Consider the following 27659-nt stretch of genomic DNA (forward strand, 5'->3'; position numbering starts at 1 on the left):
GTCCTTTGTTTCCTTTTATCTAGAGTTAGGGCCTTGCTGAGTTGCTTAGGGCCTCCGTGAGTTGCTGAGGCTGGCTTTGCACTCGCAGTCCTCCTACCTCAGCCTGAGCCACTGGGATAATAGGCGTGTGCCCCCACGCCTGGCTGGTTTTTGGTTTTTGTTCCCCGTCTCCTCATAGTGTGGAGCCTGAGTTCAACCAACCGTAGTTAGCAGGATCGGTCCCCAGAGGGGATCCCGGGTGGAGGACACACTGGAAGGACTGGCTTCTGACCCCTGAGCCTCTGACCCGTCGGGCCTTTTGCGGGGCACCCTCCAGCCTCTGCCTGTTTGCCCAGTGTCCTGCCTGGTGCCGTCCAGGTCTGTGACTCTGCATTTGTATTTTCTTTCGGCAGGAAAGCCCGTGGGGAGGCCAAGAAGTGCCGCAAGGTGTACGGCATCGAGCACCGGGACCAGTGGTGCACGGCCTGCCGGTGGAAGAAGGCCTGCCAGCGCTTCCTGGACTGAGCCGCCAGCCGCTCTGCTCCTGGCCCTGCCCGGCAGCCTGATGGCAGTCGGCCTTGGGGGAAGCAGAGAGGTGCAGAGCCCGAGCGGGTGGTTCCCACTCTGTTGGCTCAAGTGTAACACTTAAAACACTTTCTCCCCCTTGTGGGAACGTTTTATTTTTTAAAAAAAGAAGCGAAAATATTTTTTCCCCTAAAATAGGAGAGAGCCAAGACTGACGAAGGGTATTCTGCAGCGAACCAGAGACCAAAGAATTACTAGTCCCTCCCACCGGCCCTGCCCCGGGGCACGGGTTTGTACTGGACTGCGTGTCCTGTTTCCTGCCGAGTTGGGGGATCCTTTGTTTTCTCAACTTTTCCAGAAAGGACTGTGAGCAAGATGAGTTTCTTTTTCCTAAAAAATGAGGAAGTTTCTGGCTGGGGGTGACAGGAGGCAGGAGGACCACAGGTGGGTGGGCAGCAGACGTGTGCCTCCTGGGGGGTGGCTCCTCTTCCCTGTCTGAACCGCTTTTGGAAGGAAGAGGAAAACCCTTCAGAGGTGACAGCATTTGAATCCGGGTTTCCTCAGAGGTGGGGCTGCCCCCCAACCAGAGCTACGTGGCTTCTTTTCAAAGCCCAGACGAGTCTGCTTTTAAAGACGGCCCTCAAATCGCTGAGCCCAGGCTGATGGTTTCTGAGACGGGGCGGCTCAGCACTACCTTGACCTCCTTCTGTGTCCTGGAGGAAGTGCTAGAGGTCTCAGTGACTGGGGAACTGTCCTGGCCTGAACACAGCCCCCGAGGTCCTTCCCTCCCGTGGGGGAGGACAGGCCAGAACCCTTGACTCTCATCTGGTTCATTCGGGAGCCCTTTCTGTGGGTGGCCCTGGAAACTCTGGGGGCGCCCTCGTCTCTGGGCTTCACCAGGGCTTTCCCCGTTTCTGCTTTGTGCGGAAGGCAGGGTGGAGAAGGTCAAGGCCAGTCCCTGTGGGAGTGAGATTCGGGAAGTCCAAGAGGAAGGCGGGGGGGTGGGCCGTTCCTGCCGTTTCGGCCCTTGGTGTCTCTAGAGGCTGCAGGGCTTTGGGGGAGAGGGTTGCAGAGGTCAGTCTGCCAGGCTGTTCTTGTCGAGGGCAGAGATTGAGGGAGTTGAGTGCCAACTGAGGATGAATGGGGACGGAGTGGGCCAAGCCCTGACGTTGTCTGAGTCTCTCCTTCCTCCCAGCCGACTTGGCTGCAATGCTTGTGGCCCGCTGAACGTGACCACCCGGGGCCCGGCTGTCTCAGACATGAGTCCTGGACCGATGTCCCAGGTGTCACAGGCTTAGGGAGTCCCACCAGTCCACCTCTCCTGAGCCTGAGCAGCAGTGTCCACCTTTGCTTATCATTGAGACTGTCCTCTTCGTCCCAGGTGAAAACACCCGGCTGCTGACGCTCTGTCGGTGGTTTCGCGTGGGCGATAAATGTCTGCTTTTCAATCTGAGACACACGGAGCATCACCAAACCTGCAAACCTAAGAATAGGGGTGTGATGTGGTGAAGGGTGTAGTGGCCTGGGCTGATGACAGAAGGGACAGACCCTCTTATGCGAGAGTGTCTCTGGTGGGGGTGGGGATATATTTTTATATTTTAGGAGAAAGACGTATATGGGATTCTGTTTCTTGGTGAAGCGTGAAACCAGGCCAGACAGAGGTGGCCCAGGCTCTTGTGTCTCTTTGACTGCACGGAGAGTTAAGAGCTGATGGCCTTCTTGCCTCACTTCCCACCTTGTCCCTCTTCAGATCTTACTGGGGAAGGGAGCACGGGGGGCGTGTGGACCCGTGGGGACTGTGCAGGAGGCCCCCCGTCTTAAACCCCGGCTTGTGCTGAGTCTCACCGTCAGCAGAGCTGTTTTGATCCCTGCCTCCATTTGGACCTTGGAGATAAAAACTGGATACAAAGGTGTTCTCCATGTGAGGCCGGCTTCTCATGCCGTGGGTACCCAAGACAGAAAAGGAGGAGAGAGAGAAGGAATTGATGGGACACTTTAAAAGCAGAGGTGGCTTTCTTGTTCTTGTCCTTTATCTCCTTCCCACGCGGCCTCCCTATTGCATCGGCTCCTTTCCCCTCTGCGGTGGCGCGGGCCCCCTCGGCCCTCCTTCCACCCACTTCTCTGTCTTGTTGCTCTTATGTGGGTTCCTGACGTGCGGCTTGGTTCCTTGGGGTTGCTCCGCTTGTCTCTCCTGGGAGGGTGGGGGTGGCTGGTGAGTCAACCTGGCGATCTCTCCCTGCTTCCCAGCCCCCTGGGAATCTGGCTGGAGGAAGGTGCTGCAGGTGTGCATTTGAAAGTAACAGGACTCATCTGCAAAGCAGTTATCTAAGGAAAGTGTCCAGTGGCGTTCCCCGTATTCGGGTGCTCTTTGAGGTGTCTTCAGAGCCGGGGCTGTGTTTGGAGCAGCCTCAGTGAGGCTGGGTGTCTGCCACGTGTGTTCAGTGCAGAGTCCAGACCCTGTCTGCGGTCAGGGCAGGGCTCGGGTGGAGGGTCAAAGGACTCTCCAGTAACACAGCTTAGAGTTAACGAGGTGACTTTTAACCCCTCTCTGAAGGCCATCGTGTAACCTCAAATGAGTTGTGAGCAGTCAGTGACTTTTCGAAGGACAGTATCGGATATGGGAACTCTGTTGGAAGAAGTCTGTCCTGTTCCTTTCTGGTCATTCCAGGTTCTGACTTCACCAGGGGTAAAAAGAAAAAGAAAAAAAAAAAAAAGGGAGATAAATCCCATTTGTGAATTGTTTTATTGGCACCCCTGCCCCCCGCCCCCGCCCAGCTGTCTTCCAAGTATTATTTTTACTGTTAAAATTTTTTTAAAAAAATGTGAAATGTAATGTTTTTACAGCAACAATATGAAATATATTTTATAAGGAATAAAATGGTACATTGTCTGACTTGGTGTGTTTTCTCTTCCTCCTGCTCCTATAAAGAGTAAGCGTCTCCGTGTCCTGGGTGTTGGACGGGTGCTAGCATGTCACCCTCTGGAACAGTAGGTAACATTTGCCAGGAACTGGGCCAGCTGCTTGTGCGAGGGCGTTGCTGTTGCTGCTACTTTACAAATGAGGAGAGGGAGGCACCAAGCCGAAATATCTTGCCCAGATCACAGATGGGGAGATAATGGCACCAGGGCTGTGATCCAGGCAGCAACTATTTTGAACTGCTCATGTTGACAAAGGGAATATATTCTGGACCATATTCCCCAGTGTGTTGAGGAAGGGGCTTGGGATATAGGAGAAAATAAGTCTTAATACCCTAAGTATTAGTGAGCTTTTCCTTACTATAATGAAATATCTGAGGCAGGCTAACTTTATAAAGGAAGAAAGGTTTATTTAGCTCAGTTTGGGGGACTGGAAATCCAAACTTCCTGGTCAAGCTCTTGCAGGGCACCCCTTGGCTGTTTGCCTGATGGCAGATGGCAATGGTGGCAGCTCCTGTAAGAGAGAGAGATGGATCACATTGGGAAAACAGGAAGCCAGAGAGGCTGGAGTCCCCAAGTCCCTTCCTGGGACACACCTAGGGCCCTCTGCTGGGTACCACCTCCCAGTTGCCCCATTGAGGACCACACATCCAACACAGGCACCTTTGAGGGACATATTCAGACATGTCCAAAGAATAGCACTCTACTCTGAGCATGGTCTGCCTGCTCAAGTCATAGATTCTGGGTGCTGTGGAGGCCCACAGGCTGGCAAAGCTGGCCTCAGTGGGCAGGGGTTTGAAGCAGAAAATATATCCCACCCAGGGACTGGTTTATGCATTTGAGGCTTGTGATGGGGGTCTTTGTGGTCGCATCAGGGGGCCCTCTAGCTTTCCAGCTCCTGGTGGGGTCCGCAGGAGACACCAGAACAAATTTGGGAAGTGGGAAGGGGAGAGAAGTGGGGGTACCAAACTGCACGGCTCCCCGTGCGTGAATGACTGTTCTCTGCTGCAAGCTCCAGAGAGATGCACTTAGGAGTTCTAGAACTCCCTTACCCCTGCCAGCTTACCCTAGCTTACCCTAGCTCCCGACAGGCCTTACCATCTGCTGACTTCCTGTACCTCTTGCTGGGGTCTGAGTGTTGAATTTCATAGCGAATGTAAGGGTCTTATTAGGAGGTGGAGCCTCTTAGAGGCAATTAGGTTCTGGCTGCAGCCTCATGAGTGGACTGTGGTTAGTTCCTGTGGTTGTGGGCTCCTGATGAACAGGGAAGTTCCCCCTGCCTCCGTTTTGCGTTTCCTGCTGCCATGTTAGGATGCAGCCTGTGTGGCCCCTTGTCTTGGACTTCCCAGCCTCCAGAACTGTAAGCCAAATAAACCCCATAATGTTCTCAGTTTGTGGTAGTTTGCCCTCCATATCTGTGGGTTCCGCATCTGAAGATTCAACCAACTGCAGGCTGAAAACATTTTTAAAAAATTGCATCTGTACTGCCGGCGTGGTGGCGCACACCCGTAATCATTGTGGCTCTGGAGGCTGAGGCAGGAGGATGAGGATCACGATTTCAAAGCCAGCCTCAGCAAAAGTGAGGCGCTAAGAAACTCACTGAGACCCTGTCTCTAAATAAAAAAAGAAATACAAAATAGGGCCGGGGATGTGGATCAGTGGTCGAGGTCCCCTGAGTTCAATCCCTGGTATCTGCCACCCCCTGTCCCCCACAAATTGCATCTGTACTGAACATGTACAGACTTATTATTCCCCAAACAATACAACTCTGCAACTATTTACACAGCCTTTAAATTGTATTAGGAATTATCAGTGGAGACAATTTAAAGCATATTGGAGGTTTTGTGTAGGTTTTTATGCAGATATATCACTTTTTGTAGGGAACTTGAGCATCCTTGGGTTTTGGTATCCACAAAGGGTCCTGAAACCAGTCCCCTGTGGGTACTGAGGGACAACTAATTGTATCTTCTTATAGGGGCAAAACCCAGACTAGGACCTGCTTTCTGCCTTTGTAGATGTTCAGTTACTGGGTGCTCCCCATGTTTCCTGGTCGGGTTCTGACAGTCGCACACTTCACCATGTTTAGTGTTAAGTGGGAGACAAAAGTAGCTTTGGCAGGATTTGCATCACCTGGAACTTGCTAAAAATGCAAGTTTCCATCTACTCAGAAACCAGGCTGCACCCCAGCAGCCTGGACCCCTCCTGGTGCAGATGCACACAGGTCTGAGAACCCTTGGCCCTTTGTCCCTCCTGCCTGTGCCTTCACACGGCTGTGTGCCTCAGTTCCCACCGTTAGCACAGTGCCCTGGGGCTGCTTTTGCTAGTGCCTCTTGCCCTACTTTATAGGATGCAGAACTGTGAGCTTCTGCCTCTGTCTCCTGGGAGAGGCGGCTCCTATAGCGTGTTTGTGGAGTCTGTGCTTCTTAGTCATGTCACTTAAAAGCAGCAAACCAGTTTATTAACCATTTGCTCAGTAGAAGTTTAATGGAGAAATAGTTGTTTCCAACAATCAGTCAAAAAGAACAGCTCTTTTACAAACAAGTTATGGCAGTGATGAGTCAAAGCCCCAGAACTGATTCCATATTCCTCTCACCCGGCGCTAGAAGGCCAAGAGGTGGGTGAGGAGGAAAGATGGGGCCATTAGAATGTAGCTGGAGGAGTTACAAAAATACACTCTGATGGAGCATCAGGGAGGGCCGGGCGGTGGTGAAACATGCCGTGGGGAGGGGAAACGGCCGGTGGAGGAGCTGGAGGCAAAGCCCGCGGGTCTGCGTGCTCAGCGCCTGGGCGATGAAGGAATCCTGATTCCCAGCCGGCAGGTCTGGGGCTGGACACATGCTCTTTTGGGGATCACCTGGACGCCTGGGGAGACAGAAATACCGAACATGGCAAACCTGATGGTTTTCTTGTCCCTTTGATCCTATTTGCCCAAATGACTAGAGCCATCAAAAGGGGGCCAGGGACAGCAATCAACCCGATTCCTACGGTCCCAAGGTTCCTAATGCCCTTCACACGTCGCTCCCGTCCTCCCACCTGAGTCCATGGGTAGGACTCCTAAAGGGAGGTCAGTGGGCTTTGACTTGAAAGGCACAGTGACAAGCCCCCTACCCTGAAACTCCTCCTCCCTGGTATTCGGAGTGCATGCTCAATTGTGTCCTCATCTGGGGTTCCCTTACAGGACAAGTGCTCTTTAAGCCTGGCCACGAATGAATCTGCCAATTTCCCACTGTCTAAAGGGTCAAGTCCTGAGGCAGTGGGAAAGAGTCAAAGGCATAGGGTCAGGGGAGGGGAAGGGAATCCCGGAGACCAGTTGTCCCTTGGCACCTTGCTGTCTAGGGCAGGGCCTGCTTCCCAACGCCTGCCTTCTAGGACCCCATTGCACTTTTCGAATAGGCTCCTAATACCATTCAGGGTTCAGGAGCCCCATTATCTCCCACTGGATGTCTTAGAAGTCAAGAACAATTTTGGCAATGGAAGTTGGCCAAGATGGTGGACTCTATCACACACAGGCCAGGTTGGGGTGCCTGTGGATAAAAACAAGACTCCAGCTGCCTGTTTTGACTTGTAAAATGTGTCCATTCTGCCCTCAGCAGCCGTGCACCTGCAGAAATAAGAAACAGGGCTGTACAAGGAGAAAAGACAGCCATCACTAACGCCCAAATGAGCTGGTAAAGTTGCCAGATCTCTATCAAGGACTTTGCAAAGCAGTGGACAGAAGTTGGTTACCAGCCTTAGTTTAGCTCCTCAGTTGGAAGGACAATAGAAAAGCTGATCGCCTGGGTAGTTCGTTCGTTCGTTCGTTCGTTCCTTCCTTCCTTCCTTCCTTTCTTCTTTTTCTTTTTTTAAACCAAATAAATTGATTCCTGCTAACAGGACTGATTTAAACTGTCTAGGTAAGAAGAAATGTTATGATGGTTCAGAATTAGATATGGGCTTTTGTGTTCCTGAAGAGCCACTTTAAAGAATGTCTTTAAGATTTCCAAGAATCCAATAATCCATGCTACTTCTGAAAGATTTGTCATTAGATTCTGTGCAAATACAGCTTAGAAAGAAACATAATTCTTGTGAATGGTTCAGGAGTATGCCTTTGAACACAGTGCAGGTCTACTCTGCACCTTGGGAGATTAGTCCTTCTGGTAACTAAGCATGCCAGCCTTCTTCTCACAACTTGTAATACATGTGTCCATATGGGGATGGGCTGGTTGCAAACAAATTGGCTACCAGCAAAGATCCATGTAGTTTGCTGCTGCGCCATAGATTAACATATGGGTTAACATACATTGAAGGAAGAAGATTATTGATAAGGCTAGTTCTTTGCTTTAGGCCAAGTTTCTAGGCTGTTTAAGAAGGCATGTGGGACTCTGTACAAGATCAGATTCCCATACACAAATTAAGGCACCTGGTCAAGATTTTTCTTAAAATTTCTGGAAATTCTACTGTGCTAGTTCCCAGAGCCACTCAAAGTTATGCATTTGTTAATGGGCCCAAGGGGTTGAGTTTGGAATGACTGGGCAATTAATTAGGACTTTGGTGTATGTTATCCAATATGAATTATATTTACTCAGATGAGCATGCCCGGGGTGAAGAAGAGAGAACAAGGGAGAAAGGAGAGAAACAAAAATAAACAAAACAAAAAAATGGTACCCTACAAAGAAGCAAATTGGAGGAAGGAAGAGACATCCGTGAGTCCGTATCGTACAGACTAAGAGCTCAGTTTGGGCCCAATTCTAGAGGTCCTGCTTGGTGATGATGCCAATGACCACATTTCCCAGGCAAGGTGATAGGGTGGACAAATGGCCTACAGAAGAAAGAAAAGCAGAAAGCATTAACTCCTGGTTCTAACGAGAACTCCTTGGCAGGGGAAATGGGAAAGTTTGATGGTTTTCATGGAGTCAACACAGATACCTTGAGACAGTGTCAAGGAAAGGGAGAGACGTGAGCCATCTCTGAAGGTGAAACAGCGACATCACAGGCACAGAAATCGGCCTCTGAATGGCCAAGAGTAGGTTCACCTATTGGTTTCCAGAGATAGTCTCTGAGGAAAGGTGAGCTGAATGGTTGCTATGGCAACTGGATAAGAGAATCGGTCCACTTCTCTGTCCCCATAGTAACTAAGCTCCTGGAGAGCTATAGAGGAATTAGTTATCTTAACATACTACTATTATCCCCATGGTAACCAATCTCCAAATGGGGAGTGGTCAGCCTCAAGCAGCAATCTTAGGAAAATCTTTGCTCCCCAGGAAAAGGGTGGGCAGGAGGCAGGGAGGTGAATTTCCCTCTCAAGCCTCAAGTCTCCCAGGAGCTGGAGTCTTGGAGTGTGTGTGTGTGTGTGTGTGTGTGTGTGTGTGTGTGTGTGTGTGTGGTGCTGATGTGCTTCTGGGCCTGGGGGAAGGCTAAGACATTTGGGTGTGTGGGCTCTCTTCTTGCCCCCAGCTCATCGGTGCCCAACTCACTCATGGGTTGCAGTGGCCAGTGCAGCTGGGAGGGGCTCCCCTTCCGGCTACACATTACCATTCTGGTGCAGGGTGCGCCGACGCTGGCTGGACTGCATGCTCAGGACCAGGTACTGCCTCATGAACTCACTGAACCGCTTCTGGTTGGCCAGCTTCCGGGCTGACTTCCGGGCCCCGGTGAAGCCCCCAAACCTCTTCTGCAGCTGCTTCTGTTCTGCCTCGCCAGCCTCGTCCACGCCAGGCTCTGTCTCTTTCTGTGCTTGGAACAGGCTCTGGACACGGGGCATCCGCTTCAGGTGCTGCATCTCCGAGGCTCTTGGCTGGTAAAGAGCAGCGGTCACGTGCTCTGGGTCAGCAGGGCTGAGCTGCCAGGGGCCCCTGGCCATGATCTTGGTGCATGGAGTCCAGAGAGGGCTGGGGAAGATCTTCTCTTCACACTCGAAAATGCACACCTGCAAAAACGGGGGAGGAGGGGATGAAGGGAAAAAGAAACAGGAACCTCTGTGAGTTCAAGGTGAGGGAGGAGCTGAGTCCCTGGGTCATCTGTCTGCACCGATGCAAACGCTTCTGAAGCATCATTTCTCAAGAACTATGCAGTAGTGTATGTAAAGTGTTTTTTTTTTAAGGTTCATAGAATTTAAGAATTGCAAAGAAACACAGCACCATTTGGCCCAGTTCCATCATTCTACCAACAAAGAAATCAGGGATCAGAGGTGAGGCTGACTCACTCCAGGTTAATAGTAAGTTAACACAGAATAAAGGCACCCCAAACTACGCCCTGCTATATCCTCAGTCAGGTTTTCAGAGCCAAGCACAGCTGGTGAGCATCAGATAAAAGAAGAACTTTTTAAAAAAAAGTGTATTTTTTTTTTTAGTTGTAGATGGACACAGTACCTTTATTTTATTTTGTTTTATTTTTATGTGGCTCGGACCCAGTGCCTCACGCGTGTTAGGCAAGCGCTCTACCACTGAGTCATAACCCCAGGTCCAGAAAAAAGAACTTTATTTCCTTCTCTCATCAGGCTTGGGGAAGATCAGATTGGCTAAGGAAATTGGGGATGTGAAAGTAAGTGGTTAAATCTGCTCCACGGTGCAGCCATCAGCCCTGGGGCTGTTGACTTTCCACGCTCTACAGTAGCCACCTCTAGCTGTACGTCATCTGTGGCAGGTGAGTGTCAGGGGCCTTTGGTATGGGGCAGGTGGGCATGAGTGGAAGGTGGGGAAGGGATGCCATCATGGGATAGGAGCCAGGCAGACCTCCAGCCACCGTCTGCTGCTGTTCTGCCTCCCCAAGCATCAGGGCCTCTGGCGGAGGCCACCAGCCTGGCCATGACTCCTGTCTAGGCTTCCTGCCTGGCCCTGACCTTCCTGTCTCTGGCTGGGTCTCCGAGAAGTCTCTGGCTCCAACTCTTCTTCCTACTTGGTGTTTTGGCTCCACCCCTAATTCTCTTCCTCATGTTTCTGGCCTTAGAGAAAACCCCACTTCAGCCCACATTTGACACGGTGAGCAAGCAGGCAGCTGGGCAGCCCTCAGCTGACTCTTATGGAGCTTGGGCCTGGCTCCCTGGGCACCTTCGGGGCAGAGGTTGCTAACTCCCCATCGGATCCATCTCCCTTCTCCATTACTAACAGAACACTGTTTTCTTCCTGAAGGCAACAGAAAAGTTTTGAATCTTCCCTACAGAATGAGGAGACCAGCAGCAAGAATGGAAATGATCAGATGCAGCCTCCAGTAAAGCAGGGCTGACTGAGCTGGGAAGAACTTCCGCAGAACAGCAGCAGAGGGTGGCTGGAGGGTCTGCCTGGCTCCTATCCGATGATGGCATCCCTTCCCCACCTTCCAGCTTCAGGTTTGCAATGTGGACATCTTGGCTGGTTCTCAGCTGTCCATCTTGAAACCATGGGGTGATGTGGAGGGTGGAGTCATAGGCATGGGAAGCCATAGGCAGGCAGAGCAGAAAGATGCAGGAGCTGGAGCTGTCCTGTTAGCCCTGGAATCCCTTCAGTATGAGGAACCAACTCTCTGTCTTATTTAGGCCACTGCTACTGTAGGTCTTTGGTACTAGCAGGTGAATTCAATTTCTAACTGATCTTTTGCCCACCTGAGTCTGCCCTTCTGCGTGGTTTCTCTGTCTCTCCCTGGATGGTTCCTTATTCCCCAGTTGACAGACACGTAAACCCTGGGCATATCTTCACCTCTCTCATCCCACCTCCGTCTGCTTAGTGACTCAGGTCGGCTGCTCCTCTCCATTCCCTCTGAGGGCACAGTGGCTCCTTAGCTGAGCTCTCCATCTCTAGCTTTACCACCCAAGTCCATTTTAGGTCCCTAGAGAATACTCTTCCTGAGAAATAACTCTAATCACAACTCGTTCACAACTGTCTGATATTTTGTAAATGAAATAGCTCCAGACTCCTGATCAGGACATTTGAGTCTCTCTAGCACCTGGCCCAGCCCACACCTTGCTTCCAATTCCTCCCATACACATGCCCCCAGGTACATAGGGCTGCTCCTACTGCCTTTAGTCACTGTTTACTCTCTGATGGAATGATTTCCTTCCATCCATCCCTTGGGACCCAGCCACAATCCAGTGCTGCGCCTCTATGATACCTTCTTCTAGGTACTGTACCTGGAAGAATTGCTCATTCCTTCCTCCGTGTTCCCATCAAAAATTCTTAATTTTAATGCTTAATATAAATAATTGCAATATCTCCTAAGGCCGAGTATAACAAGCGAGGGGCCACATCTCGCTTATATCGAAGTGCCTTTAGGAGTCTTCACCTTCTGTTAAATAGTAGACATTCTAGCACCTGGAGACATTTTGGTCGTCATTATGTGTGTGTCTGCTAGCGCCACCTAGAGGCCAAGCATGAGTAAAACTCCTTCAATGCAGAGAATGGTTCCTGTTACAGGGTTTGGATGTGAGGTGTCCCCCAAAAAGCTTCCATGTAAGACAATGCAAGAAGGTTTAAAGGAAATTTGATTGGGTTGTGGGAGTCTTAACCCCATCAGTGAATTAGTCCTCTGGCAGGGATTAACTGAATGGTAACTGAAGGCAGGTAATGTGTGGCTAGAGGAGGTGGCCTTGGGGGCATGGCTTTGGAGTCTATATCTGGAGAGTGGAGTCTCTTCCCGCGCTGCTTTCTGATCATCATGTGAGCTGCTTCCCTCTGCCACACTTCCTCCATGATGTTCAGCCTCACCTTGAGCCCTGAGGAATGGAGCTGGCTTTCTACAGACTGAGACCTCTGAAACCGTGAGCCCCCAGATAAACTTTTCCTCCTCTACGGTTGTTCTGGTCAGGTCTTTTAGTCACAACAGTGAAGAAACTCACTAAAACAGTTCCCCACAAGTGGACCTCAGTGGTGAATTTGAAAATCCCTGCTCTACTATATCCATGGGAAATCAGGGACGTGTGGATAGCATCACAAAAGTGTGGTGGGCGCGCTTGGCCTGTTCCTCTCAGAGTAGGACCCCAAATGCTTATTGAATTGTGCTGCTCCTTCTGTGAACAGACACAGGTGGGAGAGATAAGTCTAGATACGACTAGATCTGCTGTGAGCCTCTGGATTTGTAAGCCCAGATGGCAATTAGATTTGGTGTCAATCAGAGAAAATGAAATTTTATGATCAAACCAGATGCCACAGTCCATATGCAGGCTGGACACTGTTAGGTACATTAGATGCTAACCAAATCATCCCAATTCTTGATTTAGGAGAAGGTTTGGGGCCAAATAGGAGGGATCCAAATTCACAACAGCATTTGTAGCACCAGATGGGCATATGAGCCGAATGCCTAACCCTGTGGTCTGGGGGCCTCACCAGCCGCTTTCCAGAGATGGGTTAATGGCCTATTAAGTGAGCTGGATGCATTTTCGAAGCCCGTGCTGATGACATTGCTATATTAAGCCAAAGTTTGCATGAGCATCTGGAGTCCCAGATTGGTGCCAAATTGATCTGCAAAGCGAGCTTGTGAGGAGACAGAGCAAAGGGCCATTTGGATGTCTGGATCAGAGATGAGGGTACAGGTTGGCAGTGTAGTTCAGTGGTAGAGCACTTGCCTAACATGTGTGAGGCCTTTGGTTCCATCTCTAGCATATAAACAAATAAATAAATAAATAAAGATTAGGGTAAAAGTGAGGAACAGACACAGGAGCTCTCTGGAAGGAAAAGAAGAAGGTCACAGAGACAGTCTAGCTCCTGCCACTTCTGTCCAAGAGATGTTTGGTAGCTACTTGCTCTAGGAGGCTTTGCTAGAATATTCCAGGGATAACACTGGTAGGGCAGCAGAGGCACAGCCAACAAGAAGGCCACACAAAGAACAAATCATCTCCTAAGGATGTTCATCTCATGAAGAGAGGTCCACCAGAAAGTGGTTTGTTTTGCAATAGGGTTTTAAGAAGTTTTAAATATATTTCCCCAGACTGTTCCTCTGGGGCAGGGGTTAGTTGCATTATTTTTCATTTCTAAAACGACTCAATGAATCTACCGTTTTTTTTCTTCATGAATTGACGTGATTAGGTAAAAGGCCAAGACGTTGCAATGGGTTTGGGTGTGTGAGTCACTTACCAACCAAAATTATAGTCTAACAAAAAAGCCAGCCATTCTGGGACCAACTACCAGGAATAGAAATAGAAAAATTTCTGATGAAGCCAAAAGTCCAAAGGATCCTGGGACGAGCTCAGAATTATATAATCTGATGGAGAGACCGCGAGGTGACCCTGGCTGAAATGAGTTCCCCCATCATTCAGAGTGGACACACTCAAAGGTTGCCAGGTTTGGGAATGAGATGTGCTGTCCTGTGTTCTTGGCATTTCATTAAACTTAAGAATAGATTAAAAGTGGGCAGCCAGGTTGGTGGGGCGGGGGCGGGGGGCACAGACACGCTGAAGCATCTGTCCTTGCTTGTGAGACGTCTGGTTGTTTCATTTTCTGACCAGTTTCAAAGAAGTAAAGCTATGAGTGATTCGAGACCCCGAAGATCTGAGATGCCATGAAGAGATGGAAACAGGCTCCATCTTCTTCGTGGTCTCTGAAGTCAGAACTCCACACTGGATGTGCCCACCGCGACTGAGTGTCCTAGAATCTGTTTCCAGGGGACATTTTACACAGCAGCCTCTGTGCCACCCACCAGGCCATGTGCCGGGAAACTCAGATCTGTTGGCACAGAGGGCTCACACCTGGGGGTCAGAGCTAGACCTGCAGGTGCCAGGAACAACCGGAACCCACTGGGTTGGGGTTTGCAGCCAGGCACAGCTGGTGAGCATCACCCAGCAAGAAGAACTTTATTTCCTTCTCTCATCAGGCTTGGGGAAGATCAGATTGGCTAAGGAAATTGGGGATGTGAAAGTAAGTGGTTAAATCTGCTCGTGTGTTTTAAGGTCACGGTGCAGCCATCAGCCCTGGGGCTGTTGACTTTCCACGCTCTACAGTGGCCACCTCTAGCTGTACGTCATCTGTGGCAGGTGAGTGTCAGGGGCCTTTGGTATGGGCAGGTGGGCATGAGTGGAAGGTGGGAAGGGATGCCATCATGGGATAGGAGCCAGGCAGACCCTCCAGCCACCGTCTGCTGCTGTTCTGCCTCCCCAAGCATCAGGGCCTCTGGCGGAGGCCACCAGCCTGGCCATGACTCCTGTCTAGGCTTCCTGCCTGGCCCTGACCTTGGCCCACCCTCCTGCCTTCCTGTCTCTGGCTGGGTCTCCTAGAAGTCTCTGGCTCCAACTCTTCTTCCTACTTGGTGTTTTGGCTTCCCTCCTCATGTTTCTGGCCTTAGTCAGAGGAAAACCCACCTCGAGGCGACCTCGCCAGGCTGAGTCAGCACAGTGTTCTCCTCCGAGGCAGACAGTCTGGGCTCTGAGGTGTGGGCAGGCTTTATCAAGAGGGGAGGGGGGAGATGGCAGGGAAGGGAGGGCAGGATGTCCCAGGAGCTGTGGAAAGTGACCGGTAACGGTCACGTGGGGCTGAGCCTGGCAGACCTCGGATAGGAGCCAGGGGCTGAGCCTGGGGAGAGGCGGTCAGGTGACCTGGACCTTTGGGAGTTACCTGCAGCCTGGGGGGACCAGGAGGTGGGGACTGAGGTGAGACCCTAGAGGGAGGGAGGAGCCGGGAAGCGGTCATCCGGGCAATTCCTTGTGATTATCAAGTGGAGAGAGGAAGAGGAGGCAGCTAGGAGTGGGATAAGGAGAGCAGAGCAGGGAGGAGGCTCGAGAACCTAGAGAGGACGGCCTTCTTGAGTGAGAGACAATGGGCGGAGCCGGACCCTGGGCAGGGTCAGTCTCTGAGGAAAACCTGATGGATGAGGAGGAGGAGGAATGAGGGTGAGTCCCCTGGGCTGCTCTGTGGCTCTTACTGGTCAGAAACAGCCTTGGCCTGGGGCCAGAGGAGCTGGAGCTGAGGGCAGGCCCAGGATAGTCCAGCATGGCCACGGCTTGCGCATTTGCCCCAGGAACAGTCGCTGCTTTTGATTGTTTTGAAAGGCTGAGGGGTTTGGCAGCTTGAAAGACGCTTAATTGACTTCAAAGGAAGCGGTAATTGAATTGTGCTGGTGTTAACAGGAGAGGAATAACTCTCTAGACAGAAGTCAGAGGAGGTGAGAAATTAGTTTAATGGATAATAGCTTAACCTTGGATTTGCATCACAAGATGGAAATCTAAAATCTATCAGGACACTTCAGATCATTGAATGGTCACTGTAGAATGGTCTGCAGGGTCAACAATGGAGGGCATGTTCACTAGGCAGGGAAGGGTTAAACAAGCTGTGCTACAATCACAGACATGGGAGCTATCCTGGTGGACTATAGTAAATGGGGGAAAGATGCAATTCTCTCTCTGCTGGGATTAATGGTGATTTAGATTTTATTTTTTAATACTTTTCCAAATTTGCCAAATTCTCTGAAATAAGAAGGCATCATTACACTCATACATTGCTGGTGGGACTGCAAATTGGTGCAACCACTCTGGAAAGCAATATGGAGATTCCTCAGAAAACTTGGAATGGAACCACCATTTGACCCAGTTATCCCACCCCTCACTATTTGCAAAGGACTTAAAATCAGCAGACTACAGTGACATGGCCACATCAATGTTTCTAGCAGCTCAATTCACAATAGCTGAGCTATGAAACCAACCTAGGTGTCCTTCAACAGATGAATGGGTAAAGAAAATGTGGTACATACACACAATGGAATATTACTAAGTCATAAAGAAGAATGAAATGATATTTGTCAGTAAATGGATGGAACTGGAGACTATCATGCTAAGTGAAATAAGCCAGTCCCCAAAAGACCAAAGGCCAAATGTTCTCTCTGATATGTGGGTAAGTCACAATGAGCAGCACTGGGGGGTGAGGGAGAGTAGAAGTTCACTGGATTAGACAGAGGGGAAAGAAGGGAAGGGTGGGGGGATGGGAATGGGAAAGACAGTAGAGTGAATTGGACATAAATTTTCCACGTTCATGAATACACAACTGTGTAACTCCACATCATGTACAACCACAAAAATGGGAACTTGTACTCCATATTTGTATGATGTGTTGGAATGCAGTCTACTGCTATGTAGAACTAAAAAGAACAAATAAAACAACTTAAAAAAAGAATGCATTACTTTAATATTGGGAACAGTAGGGCAGTATGAGCAGGGGTGTGAGTGTGTGTGGTGCTGGGGATGGAACCCAGGGCCTCGCACAGGCTCAGCAAGTGCTCTACCACTGACTACACCCACAACCTGTTTTACTTTTTGAGACAGGGTCTTGCTAAGTCACCCAGGCTGACCTCCAGCTGGTAATCCTCCTGCCTCAGCCTCCGGAGCAGCTGTGACTACAGGTGTGTGCCGTGGCACCCAGCGATCAGCCGGTCTTTATTTGAAGGCGCTAAGGTGGAAAGGTCATGGGGTTCCTGGCTGGAAAGTGTCCATATCTGTTTCCTCCTGGTGACATGACACTGGGCAAGTTCTGTCCTCTGGGAGAGGCTTGAGATTCTCACCCAGGGTCTGCTTTCCAGGGGACAGAAGGAGATGGAGGGGGAGAAGGTGGCTTCTCCACCTCCTGCACCTACCTCCAGGTTGAAGCCGTCCAGAGCTGGGCGGAGCTTCTCCCGGCAGGTGAGACAGTCCCTCGGACAACTGCTGAACACGCTGGAGAGGAGGCTGAGCAGCAGGAGGTCACAAAGCATGATTTTCATGGTGCAGATGCAGGAAGCCAGATGCTAAAACACATGAGTGGGTGGCGATTAGTACAGCCATTGGGGAGGCCAGCTGGCCGGGGCGGGCGTCCTAACCCAGGGGATGCAGGAAAGTCGTCCCCAGGGGGAATAGTGCCGGGGTCTGAGATTCATCTTCTAGGAGGGAGCAGAGGTCAGGGGGTGCCCGTGTCTGGTCCTGTCATCCAGGACTAATGTCCCTGCACAGGCTGGGGTCTGGGTTCCTGAGGAGAGTGCCCCAAGATTCCTGCCACTCCATTCAGGGAGCCGCTGTGGGGTGGTGGGGACAGTTTTCCAGGGAGCTAAAGGCATTGCTTTGCAGCTGTCCAGCAGGAGACTTTAATCAAGCCTCAGTGTCCACTGCTGTGGGAGGGGATCAGTGCCACCTGACTTGTCACAGGGCTGTTAGGACGATGAAGTGAGATCGGTAGGGAGGTTTTCTAAAGTCCTCTGCAAGGGTGAGGAAAATCTGACATTTACTAACGACTCAGGAATTTCCCATCATCCTCCCCAGCTCTTCCTGGGATGGCCCAAATGCTCACGCCCCTGAAATCTCTTCTAGGGAGCGTCCTGGGTTTCCTTGTCTGTTGCTCCTGCCAAAGGTGAGCCCATGTTATGGTCTCTCCAAGATTCATATGTTGAAAACCCAACCCCCAAGGATTACCTTGGGGGTAATGGAAGAGAAGGTGGGGTCTCGGGATGTGGGTGGGTCGTGTGTATGGGGGGCTCTAGTGAACGGGATTAGTGCACTTATGGAAGAGAACCAGGAGAGCTCGGTTGCCCCATACCCCATGAGAGGACAGGCACGAGGGTGCCATCTGTGACCTAGGGAACAGGTCCTCGCTAGATAATGAACCTGCTTCTAGAACTACGAGAAATGCATTTCTGTTGTTGATAAGGCATTTTGTCATAGCAGCCAGAAAAGACCAAGAGAGTGGGTGGGCCTCCTGACCATGGGGCCATGGTGGTCACCTTGTCATTCCACACCAGGCACAGGGCCTGGTATATGGCATTAGTTTTGGAAAATAAACAAAGAAACTATTGTAAGACAGTAGCTCCAATGATTAGTTAGATGGGGATTTACACTCTTCCTGCAGAGTGGCCTGCTGCGGATGTGTGGAGTTTCTCCTGTTCCTCTTTACATGTTTTTCCTTGGCTCAAACTTCTTGAATCAGAAAGCTACTTCCTTGGACTACACTATTTTGGGTCCCATTGGACCACCTTTATTTGGAAGATTAAATGGAAAGGGGAATGAGGGAACTTTCTGGAAATATAAACATTCTCAAGGTCACAAGGGTGTAATACATTTGCCAAACCATCACATTGAATATTTAGATTCTGTGCATTTTATTTTAAGTAAATTTTCCTTTAAAAAAGAGTTCATTGTCAGAAATAATTGCTTTTGTTGCTTTTTCATTGGTCTATCTGAAGAAAATGTATAAGGTTGGTCCTCCTATTCAAATGTATCTGCAGACCAGCAGGGATCTTGTTGGAAATGCAGACTCTCTGTCCCCACCTCTTGGCCAGGGAACCAGGATCTGTGTTTTCAGCAAGATTCCCAGGTGGTGCCTATGCAGGACAAAGTCTGAGAGGGGTGGGTATGAGAAGGATGTGACCTGGAGAGAGGAGGGACCTGCAGATGACCCAGTGGCCATGCTGGGAAATCACCTGGCTCTTGCACATCACAGAAACATTTCAGACCAAGAGGACGGAGACTGTCAGGATGTTCAGTAAATGCTTGTTAAGCCAATGAGTTGGCATTTGACTTGGGTTTTGAAAAAGAGTCTGCCAGGAGGGCATCCAGGAGACCCAGGAAACAGCAATTCCAAAGAGCTGGGAGTCAGGATCACAGCCCCAGGTGGATGGTAAGCAGATGTGGGCACTGGATCACTCCCACGCTCCTGAGGCAGGTCCCTGTAGAATGGGGTGGGGTCCAGGTGGAATAGGTCTTGCTTGCCCTACGAGAGGCGCACTTTCTCCTTCAGGTGATGGACTGTCTCGGGCTAGCAACAACGAATACAAACATCTATACCCAGGAATGCATCTCAAATTCAATTTTTCCCTCTCTATCCCAAGGGTGGGTGCCTTAGTTGAGATTTATTGCCTTATTTTCGTAATAACCTTCTAATTAGTCCATCTTAGATCTGGCCCCTCTCCAAGCCATCTCCAAATCCGATGATGTCACTTCATACTTAATTCTATAATGCCCGTGGCCTCCAGGAGGAATTACAAGGACTTGGCTGAGTACTGGCTCCAATCGACAGGCTCACTGCCTGTCAATCAACCTTGTACCGAGTCTCGTCCCAGTGGATACAGTTCCAACTACACCAGGCTCGTGTTGTCTTTGTCCCTTGGCACTGGCCCATCTGATCCCTTTGCCTAGAATACACTTCTCCGTCTCGTGCCTCGTACACTCTCTGTCTGGGACGCCATCTCCGGCCCCTGGTTTGAACTCTGTCAGTCTCTTCTGCTGCTCTGGCCTCTCAGAGCGGCCCCTCACAGCAGAGCAAGCCACCACACAGGCTCCTCATCTGTCACACAGGCCTGCCAGACCCATGCGAGAGTTGGATGCGCACTGATTGTCTCACCTGCTCATTCTAAGGACTCTGGGCTCACATCCTGGTCCTGTGTCTTGCTAGCTCTGCTTAGCCTCTCAGTTCCTCATCTGTAAAATGGATAATTCTGGTTCCTACCTTATATGACCAGTAGTGGGTTCGTGTTTGTTAGCAGTTAATATAGCAACCAGCATACACAAGCCCTTTCAGAAGAGAGAGCCGCACAAAGTTCTCTAGGATATCACCTTGTCTCTCAGCACTTGGCAGCCTCTGATGGACTTCTTCATCCACTTCCCTGTTGGACTGGCTCCCTGGAAGGCAGAACTCCTGTCCTGGGATCCTCTGTATTTCCGGCGCAGCACTTGGGATGTGCTCACTAGTGAGAGTGGCAGATCTTGGGAGCCTTCTTCCTTCTCTTCAGTAAATGGAGAGTGAGGGATGTCTGGGAGCAGCTGCCTCATCAGGGATCCAAGGTGCTCCTAGCACAGGGCTACTTGAGGACTTGGATTACCCACAAAGTATGAGAAAAATGTCTAGTTGGAGCAAGAAGAGGTGGGAACAAGTTTTGTTGCAGAGCAAGGCAAGAGGCCATCCTAAGCTGGAAGACCAGTGCACCGCTGGGAGAAGAGGTCACAAAGGGCCAACCAGGCATGCCTGGGTTCTGTGCTAGGTCTGCGCGGGAGACCTGCTCTTCTTCTAAGATGGAAATGCATCTCAAGTTCCAAATGGCCACTGTATGAAAATACAGTCCTGGAACACAAGCCAGTCTTAAATCGAGACTGCTGGAGACTTCCTTTGGTTTACTTTGAGAAGTGCCTTTGCATTTCTTTCTTTCTTTTTTAAATTTCTTTTTAGTTGTAGATGGACACAATGTCTTTATTTTGTATTTCTTTATTTTTATGTGGTGCTGAGGATCAAACCCAGGCACTCATGCATGTGAGGCAAGTGCTCTACCACTGAGCTCCAGCCCCAGCCCCAGGCATTACTTATTCCTATCTTTCTAGTCCTAAGACGGGTTTGCAGGATTTGTCTAGAAGGGAGCGGCTGTGCCCGCTGCAGCCACATGATGGCAGTGGCAGTATGTCACAGAAGAAAGGGAAGTGAGGAGGGAAGGGCTGCCTTTCCTTCCCATCAGGAGATTGCGATGCATAATGTGGGCCTAAACTGAGCTGATAAGCGGTGACAGATGTTAATGAAACGCTTTCCTGCTGAGGGTTTTCATGAAACCTCATTAACAGAGGCGACTTGCGTGTTCAGGAAGTGCTGGGTGGCTCGGCTGATATTTGTTATCTCAAATTCTGGGTAAATGGGATTTAGGGGTGAGGAGAAGAGAGGGGACAGGTCCTGAGACTCTCAGCGTGTGCTCATTTGATAGCCTGGCTGCGTGTAAAACATGAGGCCCCTTCAGTTGGCCCTTGGCCTCTCTCCTGGGCTTTGGCCAGGAGCCCCCTGCTGGTCACTGACTCCTCCAGTCCCCAATCTCCTCTCTGCTCCACCGGCACTTTGAACACGTGCGCCCCCCCCCCCATTATTTAGAAACCACTGGAATTATCCATTCTCTGCAATTCAAAGAATCCACAAAGTGGGCAGGACAGCACTGTCCCAAGGCCCAGGTGGGTTTGCAGTCTCTAAATGGGGACATCCTGTGCCCTTTGTTCTCCTCACAACCCTGAGTGCAATTGTGTGCTCCGCTAAGTTAGATCATTTGAACTTTGAAAACTCAGCAGGAGTTTTGATTTTTAAAAACCTTCACTGCTTCCTTACGCTGGCGTAAAGCTCTGTACATACAATGAAGGCAGTTAAAATGAAGTGATTATTAACTCATGACTTATATTTGTGTTCAAGCCTTATACTTTGTATGACTTTAGACAACTAAAGTTGTCACCTCCAAGAGCTTTAGTCTTCTCAACTGCAAGATGGGGATGAAGACAGTTTTTTTTTCCATTTATTACCCAGCAACAGTGACCATATAATATAAATATATGAAGAGTAAGGGAAATATAATTAAATATAATTTACCTGAGTATGTTTTGAATTTTACATGGCTTGCATTTCATCTCTGAGCCAAGCTTAGCTAACCATTCAGTGTGGCAATATTATAATCAGGCCGTTTTGTATTGAATAAAGAAATGTTTAATTACCTCTTATTTGGATAATGACACCTCATAAATTTGATTGTGTCTCACTGTTTATAAAGATGAAATACTACCATGGTTTAGCCTTAATCTACTCACTCATACTCTGGCTTCCAAGGGCAATATAATTAGTTGCTTTTCTTTCCTGTTGGAGGCTTACATATGCAGCTCTAGCTGATGCTAAACCCTGAATTTTGTTTCACCACCTTGTGGAAGTCTGTGATTTGGGGGCTTCTGGTGGAGAAGGGAAGAGGGGAAGAAGTAGTTCTCCCTCTAGGAGTGTGTTCCCTTACTCTTCATCAACTACATGAATAGAATATTGTTCTATACAGAGGACAGATGATTTCCATATTCCCATGCAGCCCTGTGATCTGGGTTGATTTTACCCCCTTTCTCGGATACACATGATTCATAGAGGTTATGCAACTTGTCTAAGTTACCCAGTTAGTAAAGAGCAGAGCCAGGAGTTAAACTTGGGTATTTTGACTCCAAATTGTGTGTTCTGGGCAACCATTAACTCCACACCATGTTTCTGCTTTGGGGAGCGGATGGATTCTGGTGGAATCTCATTTGGATGGGATCTGTTTGTGTTTAACAGAAATCCCGTGACTATTACATTTAGAGCATGTGTGCTGGGCCTGGTGCTCACTGCTTCATGAGCGTCCACCCTATGTGTAGGCACCACTATCCCCATTTTGCAGTGGAGGAGATAGAATCTAAGTGGCAGATGGGGCTCCCGCCCGTCTGATTCCCCAGGCTCACGCTCTGACCACCTTCCCAGCACCTGCTTGTCTTCATGAGCTGAACCCACTCTAAGGACCTGCTCTGGTCCCAAGCCCTGGGCTCCCCTCGCCTGATTACGGCCTCTTAATTGGGCCTCTCCTCAGCTCCTAGTGGGATCTGTCATTCCCTCCAGCTGCACAGCCCTGGGAGGAAGCTGGATCTTCTTGTGCCCTGGCTCCTGGACCCACGGTAGACAGGGCTGCAACACGGGGCTTGGCGTGTTCGCCAGTTACTACCAAGGGAGGCTTCTTCAGTTTCTTTTCCTCCCCTGATGGATACACTTTTAAAAAGGTCTCCATTCCCTAAATTTCCACCTGGAAAGAGGGGAATGGCATAGGGTGGGTGGTGGGGACTAAGCAACTGCTCACTGCATGCAGGGCCAGGATGCCAGGCAGGGAGCCATGAGTGAGCAAGAGCCCCGTGTGGAGACAGGGTCCTGGGTTCTAGACACGTGGGATTGTAGGCAAGGGTCTTTCTTTCTCTGGGCCTCAGCCTCTCCTTCTGTAAGAGAGGCAGTTGAACTAGTTGGTTAATATTTGATTCTTGGAATGGCCAGATATTTGACCTCCCCTGGTAAGACAAGTTAGGAAAGAGGGACGGGGCAGAAGAAACAGGTCTGCACAGGGCAGCAGGGGCTGGGGGTTTCAGGAAGGGCCGCCAAGGGCCCTAGAGCATGTGCCTTTGTGGCTGCTACAAAGTGGAAGGAAGCACTCTAGACTTTCATCTTCCTGGTTCTGGCTCCCACGTGTACCATCAAGATAATTTAAATGGACTTTTAAAAGCTTTTATTTACTTTTATAAACTCGATGTTCTTTTTGAAAAAATTGGAAAATATTGATAAGCGAACAATAACTGTAGAACAATCTTCAAGTTTTAAATTTATACCTTTAACAAGCAGTTTTTAAAAGGAAAAAAAAAACCTCTAGCTGACAAAATAATTGTACGTATTTACCTCAGGGTGCATTGTGACATTTCAATACATGTACACAACCTGTGATGATCAGATCAGGATAATTGCCAGATCTGTCATCTCCAACATTTGTCATTCTTTAGCGCTGGGAACATTCAAAACCCTCTCTCTTAGCTATTTTGAAATAAATAATTAATAATTGCCATGAACCACGGTTACCCCACCATAGCAATCACTTTTGAACATACATTCCCAATTTATTTATTCACAAATTATACACATCATAAAAATTCACTAAAGCACTGATTCCAAAAGGAAAGATCAAACAAAATAAACGTCTCCATTTCTGGGAACCCAGTAGGTAGCTGGGCAGCCGAGCCCCTTTGGAGACAGCTGGCCTAGCTTGTGCGCATTTTGTGACATGGACTGAGTCGGAGCTAACCGAGGACTGAGGACTCGCAGGCTGTGCGCTCCGGCACCGCTCCGCGCGGCTCCTCTGGGGAACTCCGCTCACGTTCTGGCTGGATGAATGAAAAGATGAATGGGGGTGGGGGTGGGGAGGATCGCAGGACCAGTGTGAGCAGAGGGGGGCTTGGCAGCGAGCCTCTGCAGAAAGCAGAGTCCTGGCAGTGGAGTGGCGAGGCCAGTTACGCACGTCACCAGCCAGGCCGGCCCCTTGAGGGCTGGCGAGCTCCTGCTTCTGCAACGCCAAAGCAGCTGCCGGGCGGGGTTCACAGAAAGTCCAGAAGGAAAGTGATCGCAGCTGCATGGAAGATGCCCCCCCTCCCCAAATTAGTGTACCCCAAACTTCCCAGCAAGCTGGTGGGTTAGAAGGAAGCCTTTATGTTAGAGAGTGGGAACAACTGTAGCATTAAATAAAAGCGTTTGAAAAAAATCCAGTTTGCCTAATGAGCTCCCAGCAATTCAAGCTGCTATAAACGATTGACATGATGGATGACTGTTTTCTGAGAAGGGGCCAAAGCCTTTCCTAGGATTCCTGATGAGCAGCGAAGCCCACAATTCAGAACACACCAGATTCCAAGGTCCCTCGTGGGCTCTGGGGGCTGGGAGTGAAGAACCACTGAAGTGTGTCATGCAAGCCTGGAGAGCACATCTGGACTTCTCTTTCCTACGTGGATGTTCTTGGCATGAAACAAGCATGTAGACAAGCTCTCTGCCTGGCTTACAGGAGGCTCCGAGAAACAGTAATCTCTTTGCCCTCCTTCTGTGCTTTTGTCCCATCTGCCACCTTCCTCCTTAAAGCTCTTGATCCATCCAAATCCCACCCTTTCCCAACCCAGTTAGAATCCTCAGAATCCTCGGAGGAAGCTGGGAGCCGTGGTGCCTGCCTGTAATCCCAGTGATTTTGGAGGCTACAACAGGAGGACTCAATTTTGAGGCCAGCCTCTGGAACTTTGTGAGACCCTAAGCAACTTAGGGAGACCCTGTCTTAAAATAAAAATAAATAAATAAATAAGAAAGGGCTGGGGATGTGTGGTTCAGTGGTCAAGCACCTCTGGGTTCAATCCCTGGTACCAAAGAAAAGAAAAATCCTCAGAGGAAGCATCTCTTCCCTAACCTCCTCTGAACTTGTGCTCTGCACTTTGGGGCTAATTGCATCCAGCCCCACATTGTCCTCTAATTGTTTGGGTGTGTTTGTGTTGTGTCCCTGCTATTAGTTCATGACACCCCTGACTGTAAAGGGGACGTGTGCCAGAACCAGGACAGCTGCACTCAGCCCTGTCTGGGCCACTGGCTGAACAAATCATCGGACCTCTCGGCTTGTTTCTTCAACTGCGAACTCTGAGATAATGACTCCATCTCCCAGAGCTGGGGCTGGATAATGGGTGTGAAAGCACCTAAATCATTGCACAGTGTCAAGTGCTGTTATTATCACCCCTGTTGAATCTACAGAGACCCAGTGCCTCCCTGCCTGGTGGGATGTAGCTGATAAATACCTGATTGATTGAAGATGGAATAGCTTGGTGACAGCTCCCTTCTCAGGCTCCTGGGAGCTTGGGTCTGAGCTTAATCCTGCAATTACTCCCTTCATTGGCAATGCAAAACCTCCCGCATTTTCTAAATCCCTAAGAACCTTCAGCTGATAAAGCAGGGGCTAGTGCCCCTTGGGGAACAGGACTGCACCCCAGGCTGTACCACAGTGTCCTGGACAGGAGGCATCAGGCCACATAAGGAAAACCAAAGCTGATGCTTTTACTAAGGTGAAGTTTGGATATTTGCCCCTGCCGAAGACTCCACCAGCCCAAGGAACCCGAATTCTGTTACTGGTATCATGGCATCAGAGAAGCTAGTAGAATATGTCCCTGCCAGACTTCATAAATGAGGAAAAAGGGTGCGTGCAGCAGCCACCCACAGGCAGGGAGAAGGAGCAGTGTTGTCTTTGGGAGGTTCTGAATAAGAAGCCAGGCAGTTACTTTTTTCTCTCTGTGTTGAAAACTCTGGTTTGGGCTTGCTGGCAAACGCCGTGCAAAGCTCATCTTTTGTTAGTCTGCCGAACAATGTTACTGGTTATAATTGGGACAATTATGGGCTGCTCGAGGAAGCCGAACGCAGATGTTGGAGCCCAGGATCAGGGTATTCAAGTCCAAAGCAGCTCGCTCTAAATAGTCCCTTCCCCGAATCATCCTGCTTTACTTGAAATTCCCCCAGAACTTGCCCGTTCCGAGTGAGGAGGGGAGGAGGGGAGGGCGGCGAAGGGAGGGGAAAGGAGACGCACAAAGAGAGGAGGAGAAAGATGAGGCTGAGAGCGAGCAGCGAGAGTTTCTCTGTTGCGACTTGTGAATGGAGTATTCCACGCGCCCTGGGCAGGGACCTGGGCAGGAGGGGAACAATGCCCAGGAGGAAAGGAGACCTGGGAAGGATGCAGGGTCTGGGAGACCAAGGCCAAGCCCGCAGATGTGCTCTAGGAAATTCACTCACAGCCACGGCTTTCGGCAGTGTATACAGGTGGAGCAAACCTGCAGATCTGACTCTTCCCGCATCATTAGGGATGATTCTATGCAGGGTGGAAGGGAGAAGGGCTCGCTCCAGACTAAGAACTCGAAACCAAATGGCTTTAAGTTCAGTGATGCCTTTGGAGCAGCCTGAACGCAACACCAGGGAAGGAGAAAGCCACACGGAGAGAGAACCCTCGGCGGGTACCAGGGGCTCTCTGGGGGCTGCCCCCAGAGACAAGCGCCCTCCAAGTGCTGCTCCTCGCCTGACCTCATTCCTGCAGCCACCTCTTCTCAACAGATAGCAACCACCAAGTCGGGGCCACAACTGGGGAAGCAAAACTTTTCCTCATTTGCAAGTTTCAGCCTTCTTCTTCTGCATGCCTCTGTAAGATGAGAAACCCTCAGCCCTCCCCCTTCCCCACCATCTGAGCGCTGGAAAGCAGATGAATGAAGAAATAATCTCACGAGAGGCCAGCAGCAGCCACACTGGACAAAGGACAGGGGCGGAGGAGCCAGCCCCGGGCTGCCCTGCTCTCGGGAGACTCCAGCAGCTGGTCACGGTCGGGGCTGGGGGCCGCATGCAGTTGCCTACCTGAGAGCTGTCAGTCGCAGGGCTCCCTCGGATGTGAGCTGGGCTCCTCCGTGTCAGCCACACCAGCATATATATCCTCCCCCACGCACAGCCCTCCCCTTCCCTGCCCACCTCGATGACACATACACACGCTGACCCCCTTCATCAACCAGACAGCACAACCTACCGTCCTTCCTGCGGTCCCCCTCCCCCCGGCTCCGCAAGCAGACCTGTGACATGCCTGCCCCCCATCCACCCAGGCTCCAGCCTGCTTCACCTGGGCTCGGTGCAGCCAGGATCCCTCGGCTGCCTTCCCCTTCTTCCAGAGGCACTGCGAGGACTGACGGGAGCTCTGGCAAGTCAGTCAGAGGGAAAGACTCCTGGCGGCAGCGATGATGAGGCAGACCCCCAATCCTGGAGTCTCCTTGAGCAACCTTTTTGCCTGAGGAGTGGAGAGCAGGCAGCAGGCAGAGGGAGGAAGAGCTCAGCCAGGCTCCCACCGGCTCCCAGGAGCCGGGCTGAGCTAAGCCAAGCCCCCTCCCCATGTCAGGGCCCTACAGGCGGCAAGGGCCAGGCCACTGGCGGAGGTGTCTCCACCTGCACAGCTGGGTCAGGAGGCATTTCCACAGGTGCTCACAGCGTGGCGCAGTGCAAAGCGCAGCCGGGGCTCAGACAGCAGTGTCT

General features: G+C 50.4%; 2 protein-coding genes across 6 annotated transcripts in view; one reads left to right on the plus strand and one right to left on the minus strand.

Annotated features, from left to right (window-relative positions):
- Znf395 (zinc finger protein 395) overlaps positions 1-3397 on the plus strand; it is a 37159-nt gene extending 33762 nt beyond the window's left edge. For all 3 annotated transcript variants that reach the window (XM_078030833.1, XM_078030832.1, XM_078030831.1), the window contains one exon: positions 393-3397. In XM_078030833.1, coding sequence (XP_077886959.1) covers positions 393-504 — 112 coding nt within the window. In that variant the 3' untranslated portion in view covers positions 505-3397. The remainder of the gene's footprint in view (positions 1-392) is intronic.
- Positions 3398-5885: 2488 nt separating this feature from the next.
- Pnoc (prepronociceptin) lies at positions 5886-27659 on the minus strand. 3 transcript variants are annotated; one of them, XM_040292344.2, is made up of 4 exons: positions 27253-27659; positions 16921-17070; positions 8932-9325; positions 5886-6282 (listed from the first exon to the last, which is right to left on the minus strand). In XM_040292344.2, the coding sequence occupies exons 2-4, from the start codon at positions 17044-17046 to the stop codon at positions 6197-6199; spliced, it is 606 nt and encodes a 201-aa protein (XP_040148278.1). In that variant the 5' UTR covers positions 17047-17070; positions 27253-27659; the 3' UTR covers positions 5886-6196. The 3 variants fall into 3 exon arrangements, with proteins under 3 accessions (XP_040148278.1, XP_005337276.2, XP_021590167.1); XM_005337219.4 differs by lacking the exon at positions 27253-27659 and adding an exon at positions 26997-27099; XM_021734492.3 differs by lacking the exon at positions 27253-27659 and adding an exon at positions 26997-27099 and having other exon boundaries at positions 8874-9325.

Source organism: Ictidomys tridecemlineatus, chromosome 14 (assembly GCF_052094955.1).
Source record: "Ictidomys tridecemlineatus isolate mIctTri1 chromosome 14, mIctTri1.hap1, whole genome shotgun sequence".
Lineage (NCBI taxonomy): Eukaryota > Metazoa > Chordata > Mammalia > Rodentia > Sciuridae > Ictidomys > Ictidomys tridecemlineatus.